The sequence below is a fragment of the Halyomorpha halys genome, unplaced genomic scaffold (genome assembly GCF_000696795.3).
Source record: "Halyomorpha halys isolate HHAL.00 unplaced genomic scaffold, Hhal_1.1 Scaffold237.1, whole genome shotgun sequence".
In the NCBI taxonomy this organism is placed as follows: domain Eukaryota; kingdom Metazoa; phylum Arthropoda; class Insecta; order Hemiptera; family Pentatomidae; genus Halyomorpha; species Halyomorpha halys.
The window spans coordinates 356,879-367,458 of NW_027112495.1; the positions used below are offsets into that span (position 1 = coordinate 356,879).

Consider the following 10,580-nt stretch of genomic DNA (forward strand, 5'->3'; position numbering starts at 1 on the left):
TAAACCAATATTTACTATCACGAATATCAGGAAATAAAGGTCAAGAAAATATAAGTTTAATTTCAACTTTTATCGTTTATTATGTTTTTATTTTTTATTTTTTTTTTAGAAACCGATATTATCGAAGGGAAATATCGATATTCCGATATTATCGGTTACTGGATATCGATATCAAAATCGGAGACAAAATATCGATATTTCGATAATATCGATATCGATATCCCATCCCTAGTTCGAATCCGGCCTGGGGTGTCGACTTTTTCATTTCTGTGTTGGTCCCACTCAATGAACTCTTCGATGCATTAACTCTAAAAATACTAAGATAAGTAAGTGCACCAGTTATTGACAGTTCAACATTTGTTTTTAAATATTAAGATGTTCGTGTGAAAAGTGGCGCCAGCTCCAGCAGTATGCTGAGGATTTTACTTACAACTGGCGCAAATTTTGACACGGTTGTTGACATCAAAAACGAGGTTGGGCTGTCAATTTATTTTTATTTTTTTATAAAGAATAAAAAAGACTATTTTTTCCGTATGATTAACACTTATTGCTTTTGTGCGGGACAGTCAAAATTTGACGATATTGTCCATTCTGTCCATAAAAGACAAAATCTAATTCATCCTGTTCAACACCCACCCTTCCACTTCCACTTGTCCAAGCACCTGGACATGATTTTTACGTATAAAAAACTGTCAAAACCAGAGTGATAGTAAATATGTTTTTAAAGAGATCAATTTTTCTAGGGCTCTCTATTATCTTCTTGCAAGGATAAATAAACTTTTACTAAGTAAATATAAATTTTTGAGGTAAATATGTGTTATATTTTCAATGCATAAAAATCTGTATTATTTTTATCAATCCAAGAGGAGTATCTAACTCCTAAAATATTTGTTAAGCAATTTATATTGAAATTAAAATTTTTATTATTTGTGCTTAAAACTTTAATATGGTGTTGAACATTTCCGACTAATAAAATTCACTCGTATTTCTTTATTTAGTTAGATACAAAAATAAATAAAATCAATGATAATAAGTATTTGGTATTTAGGTGTTAACATGAATTTGAGGAAGCAGGTGCAGCACAACGAACATTACTTTCTTTTAACTATTTGTTTTTCAAATATTTACAGGAGAAGATATTGAAAACATGATAAATAGGTGTTGTGAATTAGGAAGTAATGCAACCCATATTTCGGAGTGCGAAGACAACAGACCAGTACAAGGAGTCTCTACAGCGTATGGTAGCTTTTGCTTAGCGACTAAAAATGTATGCTGTGTACGTGCTGTAAGGTATAAAATTAAACATGAGTATTAAATTGTTAATATTAATGGACAATGAATAGTGAGTTATTCGATTAATTGTAATTTTAAATCAAACTTTAACTTATTTACTTTAGAGAAATAGAATGTGAAATAGGCATTGAGGCAGCCAAAGCAGGCAAGTCCTGCGTCGAAGGATTTTCAAGAGGAAAGGAAATGTGTTCATTGGATCGTTCTGTGAGTATTTTTGTTTATTATTACTTGTCTAATTTTTTTTATTTATGATGTAGCTATAAACCGAATATTTGGGTCTGTTTGACTACGTTTTGATCTTTTATTTAATTATTTTTTTTGTTAGCACTACAGATTGTGAAAATCTATGGTCGCGAGAGGTGGTCTCGCTGATATATATTGCTTGCAAGAGCACACATTGACAAGAAGGGATTGATTAGCTTGCTACGTACCATGGTTGCCATATTAGAGCGGGAGGCGACCTAATCACCTTGCCTCCAATTCGGCAGTGTCCTCACCGACGTCCACGCACTTTGGTTTGAGAACAGTAACGAATCGGCCTAGATCTGGGGATTACGAATGTTCAGGTTCAACAGGCGCACGATAATTTAAATTTCTTTTTCTGAAGCAGACTGTGGCTATTTGACATTCGGGAAAATTACAATGCGATTTCCGATTAAAGTACGAGGAATAGTCCTCCAACGCCTGGTTGGTCTGATTCATTGCCTGGTGAATCGTGGGACCAAGATTAAAATTCACTACCATTTGGTTTTTTTTGGACGTTAGCTTTTGTAAACTCCTAAACCAACAAGCCCCCACAATCAGGGCACCAGAAAAAAAAAACACTTGACGTCACAGTATGATAGTTAAGTCCTGAATGGAAATAAAGCTATTATCCAGCTGACTTTTGGACCTTAGCTTTGAGCTTACCCTCTATAGAGTGACCCCTTCTCCTCGATCCTATATGATGGAGTTGCCTATAAGCAACCTCACATTAGCTCTTTACGTTAATTTAGTTTAGAGCTTTTAGAGAATTTTAATAACTCGATTTCGGGATTGTCACCATTAATAGCTCTAAGTAAATAGTTACTTGAGAACTAACAAAGGTCCATGTCTATGTCCCTTGTCACTTCACTAATTCTAATAAAAAATTTTTTGGTGTTACTAGGTCAGAAATATTAGGCAAATGTTCAAGGGTTCTCGCCAATGCGCACTAGGAACCGACAAAAAAATAATCAATACTTTTAACAATTTTCTATACTAACGTTTTCTGCCTATGCTCTGTGTAGTTTTATAAAAGTTACTATTTACCAATCGATTTTTTTTTTGGCCTAAAATATGAGAAAAAGATCATATATGAATTTAAATCTATTATAAATTACAAAAACAAGATACGCTTCACGTAAATTAGGACAACAAATGTTTTTTTTTCAAAAATTCAACAAACTAGATTTGTTTTTAGCTTTATTTAAAACCTTCAGATATTAGCTGTCATAGAAATAAAAAAATAGAAATATTTGGATTTGATGTCCGGCGTTGAGGTGAATATTCACTGCTATGGGGAGGTTTTATAAACCCAAGGTTACTGCAACTATCGGAAAGCTCAATTTCTCCTTTTGCAGTCTATGCTAATACCTTATTCATTTTATGATTTTATAAGGGTGTAAAAGCAGTTTCAAATATAAAAGAACTCCTCAAATGTTTTATTTTATATCTCCGGTCCTAATTGGTTTACGTTTGGCCATTTCGCGTAGTTTTGAAGGGATCTAAACCACCTCTAAGTTTCTTGTAGATAAGAAGAGTCATGTTGACATTATTTTTAAACAATGTTTTTTTTAAATTATTATGAAAATACGTATTTAATTGTTTTTTTGAAGTGTGAAAACGATTGTCGGCTTTGTTTATTCCTGAAAAAATATTTCGTCCTACTTGATAGGCTAGATCCAAATAATTTTAATATTGTACTCATATTATTGCACAATGGGTGTAATAGTACACCAATCGAATTATATTCTTGTATAGAATAAGGAAAAAATAGCGGTGCGTTTAAGAAGAAAAAGTTTATAAGATAACCAAAACCAAAAGACGCTTCTGGGAAAGAATGCAAAATAATATTTTCTTTAGGACAAACTTAGTCAGATTCGTTTTTAGCGTCCTTAAAAACCTCTCAATGGAATTTTTTACAGGAATCAAAAATTATTTTACCAGGCCGGTTGAGAACAAGTATAATTGGTAGATAGTTGTAATGTGGGGATACTTTTGAAACAATTTTGGCCGACTGACATACCAGAGTAGAGGAGCTCAATTTTTTTTATTTATATGATAATTCGTATTTAAGGATTTAAAATGATTCTAAAAACTGCTTCTGGTTCTTGTAATTTGTTATTTATTTAAACTGTTAATATAATAATCTTTAAATCCATACAGAATACAGACAGAAAACAGTAATGTTAAAAACTGACAACATTATATAATTATTTCTCGGTTCCTAGTGCAAATTGCCAAGAACCCTCGGAATATTTTTCGAGCTTGTTTCACCAAAAAAAATCTTCCTTGAAATCGGTGTTCCCACATCTGTAGCCCCTCCTTGTAAGTTTCACTTTTCTTTTAATACAGTAAAACGTTTGTGTCCTTAGAATTGTTGCAAGGCTTGTGCCATTGGTTTGGAATCTGCAATAATTGGCGAAGGCTGTAACCTGGGAAGGACTTCCTTTGGTGGTTTATGGGACTCAGTTTACACAAAGTGCTGTGAGAGCAGTCAGGAACATAGATCCAAGGAGATCCAAGGTAAATCAATTAACTTACTAATCTTATTTTGACTTGTTGAAAACAAACCGTTATTGACTGACAAATCAATAATAAATTTCATAGTAGTAATTATTATCACTATTTCATAAGAGAGGGCATCAACTGATGATAAACTTGTGCCAGCCAGCGGCCATACCAGGTTGACACACAGGTTCTCGTCCGATCACCCAAGTCAAGTACTTTGGGCATGGTTAGTACTTGGATGGGCGAAAACTTGAGTCGCTATATGTGTGCTTGCAACGTTAATTAGTATAAAGCATGAATATCAACTCCAAGTGTAAGATTAATTATATTTTTTAAATTAAAATAATAGAGCATTATCAACCAACAATATATAGCCAATTTAGGTTACTATGATTAATATTTTGGACTTTTTGTGATATCATGAATTAATGATTAATTAAGTGGTAATAACTTAATAGAAGTCAGAAAAGTCTCAAATACATATCCTAGCTTTCTAAGAATATATATGAAAGAAAAAGGGACCAATAGGTCACCCCAAAAAAGGGTGGGTCATTTCATATGAAATGCCCGTTTTTATTATTTCAGAAATTCAAAGTGGGATTAGTGGACTTTAGTTGCTTACTACCTTTATCTTTATAGATTATGATGAGCCGTTATTAAACCTATTTTTTTTCATAATACTTACTATTATTCCAATTGATTGCACATTGTTTATTATGCCATCAAATATTACCATGGAAACACCCGATTTGTGAGTATTTTTTTTTTTATGAGTTCAAACTTGGGAACTCGGCAAAACTGCAAGAAACAATACCATGGCGTCCGGGGAATGCGTTGGTCAGGTCAGTGGTTTAATATCGACGAAAGACCGGGACACATGCCAAAACCAAATTTGCATCCAAATGAATTATTTGTTTCTGCGTGGTGGTCAATGGTAGGAATAATTCTTTTATCTTTTTTACCTAAAGTTGAAACCATCACTTCCATTAAATAAAAATAAAAATATTTTCATTATATAAAATTATTGTGCTAAATACATTTCCTGAGAAAACTGATGTTTCATATGAAACGACCCAATAATTTATAAATGCTGATATTTGTGTGTGTCTTTTACCTAATCAAACGTTAGATCAATGTTAATGGATAGGTTGGAAGACTTTGTGCCACTTATTACTCATTAAGGTTGCATCCATCGAAGAGAAGAACAACTATAAAAAAAAACATTATTATTTGAAAATTTAATGAGGAGTCCAATGTTTCTGTTTTTCAAATTCAATATACATTTCACTTTAAATAAAATTAGGACAAAATAATAAAAACTATATCAAACCAAATTATGTACATATATTTTTACATTTACTTATCCATATATAAAGTATATAGTATTAAGATTTTGCAAACGTACAAATTCGAATATGACACCGCCTCCCAAACAGAGGGCGCCAGAAAAGTGGAATAGTATAACTGGATCACATTGACAAAGAATTGGATCACGCGAATCTGAGGCTTATTAATAATTATACATATTCTTATTATCGAATTAAGCATTGTGCGTTAGAACATTTTATGTTAAGAGTCTGAATAGTATGTTTATTGTTTCGGAAATAAAACCATTACTTCTTTAATTTCTCAACAAAAAAAAATGTACATTAAATGTTTCAGATCCAAGTAAGAACATGTGCCTGATGTTTGCCGATGAACTATGTCATCATAATTGTGTTCCTTCTGGTCTGTCATATAGATGCACCTGCAGGCCTGGCTGGAGCTTGATGTCTGATGGAAAGTCATGCACACCAATAGAAACGTAAACAAAAACATATATATATGTATATATTGTATAAATATATTTCTATCTATCGACATAAAAATAAGAAGATATGGTGAAAAAATTGATAGTTATTCTATTGGAATTATTGCACTGCTTCATGATTAATTTTTTTTTTCAAAACAAAAGGCTGTAAAATTTATATTAAAATCTTGAGTCAATAATTATATACAATTTATATGTTATTATTTTTTAAAATGAATTATTTTATGTATTAAAATGCATTTTATAAGTTGATTGAATATTTAAATCCATTTAAACATGATTAAGGTACTTTTATGATTTTGAGTGTCGAAATAATTTTCAATAATATTACAATTTAAATTGGTCGAGTTCACGGTTTGAGGAAGTTCAATTTTTACCTGACCTCCCTTAACGGAAGGGAAGTACACTATTTGGTACGGGGGGAGTAGTAATTATTTGTTAGGTACAGGATTTCTTATTAGGAATAGTTTGCTTTAAGCGTTGATGGATATCAAATTTTTAAGTGATAGGATATCGGTAGCAATATTTCAGGGGCGTTGGTTTAAAATAGCTGTGATTAACATTCATTCTCCGACTGAAGACAGTGATGAAGAGATTAAATGTGAATTCTATGATAAATTGGTGAGAGTTTACGATAAATTACCGCGAAATCGTATGAAAATAATATTAGGAGATGCAAACACAAAGATTGGAAGAGAAGAAGTATATTATCCAACGATCGGTAAAGACAATTTGCATAAATATAGTAACAATAATGGAATACGACTAATAAGCTTTGCCATATCGAAAAGCCTAATAATCAAATACTACATTCAAATGTAAGGATATTCACAAATATACTTAAACATCACCGGATTCGCAAACGAGTAATCAAATCGATCATGTCTTAATACAACATATATGGCAAAATAGTATAATTAACGTGAGAATCTATCGAGGGGCAGAATGTGGTTCTATGTAATCTATGTAAAATGTGGTAGTAATCGCGAACATTCGATAAAAACTGAATATAAAAAAGAGAAATGAAAACGGGTCCCGTACGGATAATTTCGATCTGGAGAAATTAAAAATCCGTTTAATTCGTAATCAATTCACGCTCGAAATACAAAATAGATTTGAAGTCTTAGAAACTTTAGATGAAGGTCACGAGGACATTGAAAATTTATGGGCAGGAATCAGGGATAATATTAAAGAGGTCGGTAATTTGTGTCTCGGAAAAAGGGAAGTTAATTAGAATAAACCCTGGTTCGATGAAGAGTGTCTTAAAATGTGCGAATAAAGAAAAGTCGCTAAGTTAAAAAAACTAAGAAAAACTCGCTAATACTTACTAGTCGAATCACGGAATAGGCTGAAGAAATTATCGTAGACTACCAATGTGGTTTAAAACGAAATCGTTCAGCTATTGATCACATTTTTTCATTACGGCAAATCTTGCAGCAAAAGTTGGAATGCAACGGGGTAATTCATCAGCTTTATATAGATTTCCAAAAGACTCACGATTTTATTGACCGCCAGAAGCTGTATAATATTTGATTGAATAAGGAATACCAAAGAAGTTAAATCTCAAGTTAAATCTACGGTAAATAGAAAAAACGAAATAGGAAATAAAAGCTAGAGTGAAGGCGGGAAATGCTTGTTACTTTTCAATTTCGAAACTGCTCAGCTCGCGCCTTCTATTGAAAAACTTAAAAATTAGAATTTACAAAACTATTATTCTTCCCACTGTTCTTTAAGGATGCGAGGCGTGGCCTTTTACAACAAGGGTTGAACAGCGCCTTAAGGTTTTCAAGAATAAAGTATTACGCTAAATATTCGGACCGAAAAAAGATGAATTAACGGGAGACTTTAAAATTCCATAATGCTGAATTAAGGGACCTACACACGATAAATATAGTTCAAGTCATAGTATTGCGGTGTATAAGATGGGTGTGTGAGGTTGTAGGGCTTCGTAACAAGCGGATCCCTAAAATGTTAATAAACACTGAACCGACCGGTAAACGTCCGAGGAGTAGACCGAAACGTAGATGTGAGGATTGCGTTAAAACCGATTTTGTAGAATTGGGTTTGGAGGGGCTTCACTGGAAGGATATATGCAAGTTAAGGAACCAGTATTATAAATTTAAACAATTGCCCCTTGCCCAACTGTAGGTTCAGTCACTTTAGACATATGATTCCATGTGTTCACATTTAATTACAAAAGAAACTCAATAAAAACAACTAGGTTCAAAAAGGCCCAGAAACCCTTCTAACAGCCCTTTCAAGTCCTTAGTATCCTATATCAAAAGGCAAGGGCCTGCTGACACTTGGCAGGTACATGCCGTCATCTAACAATGGACTTGCATCAGTCAAACTATTTTATGGTTAACATATGTAAGTCAGTGCACAAAAGTCTTAGGTCATGGCGTCTTTCTTAGAAATCAGACCTCCCAACTTCTCGCCACGCCTTTTCCCCCCTTCCAGATATTTCCTAAATTATCTGATTGGTCCAAACCCCTTCTCTTATTTCACTATTTTTTCCTACCCCCTCTTCCCGAGTGTTTATATATATTTCCTAGACTAGATAGCTAAGTAAGAGAGAAGTTAGAAGATATATATTTGTAATCATTAAACATGTAGTTCTTGTAAATATGTTAGAATAAAGTCATTTTAGTCTTCACTGATTTTTTATGTTATGTAATTTGCAGAGAGCGTTTAGTGGTTTCGGCATTCAACCTTCGTTAGGCCTCCATTATTATTTATTATTGTGGCTAATATCAATCCATTATCACTGAAATTGTTACAAATTTTGATCTGATAATGTTTTTCAGAAAATGTATAGGATGCTCAGATGAAGATTGTATACAGACAGTAGCGGGTGAAATGGTCTGTATTAATTGTCCCGAAAAACACCATTTAGATGCAGACAACAAAACATGTAAGTACAATGGATAGAACAGTTGTACCTTTACCTCAAATAAGTCCATTGATAGAAAAAATACATCATTTTATTAAATCTACTAATAAGTCATTTTATAAGTAATAATTTTCGTTTAAATTAGTCTGATTAGGATCTTTCAACAATTGTTCTCTACATTTTCACTTAAGATCACCCTCTCTCAAGCCATAATCATTAATTTCTCTTCCAGAGCTTAATTATTACAAAAATACGAAAATTTAGGCCCTAAGATGTCCCATCTCATTTTATTTTTAAATATTTCAGAGTTGCTATAAACATTTATTGTGGTCTCAGTAGAGAAGAATAGAATACAGTCCTCTAAAACGTAAACAAATACTGTCTGCCCGTAAATTAACTTCGTTTTGGGATCGAATGGTGTTATTATTGATCGATTTTTTGTCAAAGGATATAAAATCGAAGTGGTGATTATGTAGAAAAATAAATAAATGATTAAGTATTACAGGAAATAAATGAATTTGTGTATTTTAAAAAAATTGAAGCCCTAACCTTTTGAGGAAAACCTCGTAAAATCAATATATCCAAGCATTATTTTAACATTTTCATCTTTCTGAATTCACAGGTGTTCGGGATGAAGAAAGAGTTCCCACGCCAAATTGCATGGAAGGCTTTAGACTCCAACAATACGGTAACCAAGATTCTCTTTGTGAAGGTAAACATTTTTTGGATAGCTATGTCGACAATTCTTAATTTAAATGAATTTTCCGGGAGTTGGTTGAAATAATTGCGAATTTCAGATATTGACGAATGTTCCGAAGGGCTCAGCGAGTGTAAAGAAACTGAGAAATGTTGGAATACGATAGGCTCATATAGGTGCACAGCTCGGACCGTCTCCCGCAAGCATCCGACGGTGAGGTGTAGGCGTGGCTTTGTCTTCAGTAACCAGCATGGTAAATGTATTGGTAAGTTTTAAAATTTAACAATAAAATTAGCAATTAATAATTAAAGTAGTAGATCAATATTCAATGTGCCTCAGCTGTTGTGAGAGTGAGAGAGAGAGATAAATAGATAGATAGATAGATAGATAGAGAGAGAGAGGGAGAGGGAGAGGGAGGGAGGGGAGGGGAGAGAGAGAGGGGGGAGAGAGAGAGAGATTTTATTTTTCTTGAATTATTTACAATTTTACAATAAGTCATGATGCTCTGAAACTACAGTGTCTCATTGAGCAATTCAAATTATTCAGGTTTCTGGGTACAATATAAGTTTTGTGAAAACAAGTACAAGAGAACAAAAAAACAAAAAAAGAAAGAATATTTTAAACATGTTAACTTCTTAAAAAACAAAATAAAAAAAGAGATAAACAAGAAGAAATAAAGAAAAGGCTAATGAAATAATAAGAATGAAATGAAAATGTATGCCCTCTGGAAATATTAGGTACATAAAATGATATTATAAATACAAGTTAATTACAAAATAATATCCTTCTTAAACAAAAAAAAATTAAAATAAAATAAAAAAGAGATTTAAAATAAAATATTCTCTCATAAATTTATATATTCAAAATAACATTCTTTTATGTACAAATTAATTAAGAGAAAATAAATAGATACAAAATAAAATAAATAAATGAATAGTAATAAAAAAAAAATAACATTCTTCTTGTCATAACCAAAAAAAGTTTAAAAATATTCTACTCAATGGGACTGTTGAATAAACAAAATAATATATAGACACAGGGTAGACGTTAAAGCGCGTTCACCGTCGTCGTCATCATACGACCGCAGTGCGGGATATCCTCAGAGCGACCGGGAAGACTGTTCATGAGATCCCACT

General features: G+C 32.5%; 1 protein-coding gene across 1 annotated transcript in view; it reads left to right on the plus strand.

The window, feature by feature from the left end:
- Nucleotides 1-10,580, plus strand: part of LOC106679970 (fibulin-5) — a gene marked incomplete at its 3' end in the record, with an annotated part of 48,267 nt that overhangs the window by 19,168 nt on the left and 18,519 nt on the right. The window contains 7 exon segments of the mRNA XM_014419388.3: nucleotides 1,131-1,290; nucleotides 1,398-1,497; nucleotides 3,909-4,059; nucleotides 5,707-5,848; nucleotides 8,662-8,768; nucleotides 9,370-9,459; nucleotides 9,545-9,709. Coding sequence (XP_014274874.2) covers nucleotides 1,131-1,290; nucleotides 1,398-1,497; nucleotides 3,909-4,059; nucleotides 5,707-5,848; nucleotides 8,662-8,768; nucleotides 9,370-9,459; nucleotides 9,545-9,709 — 915 coding nt within the window.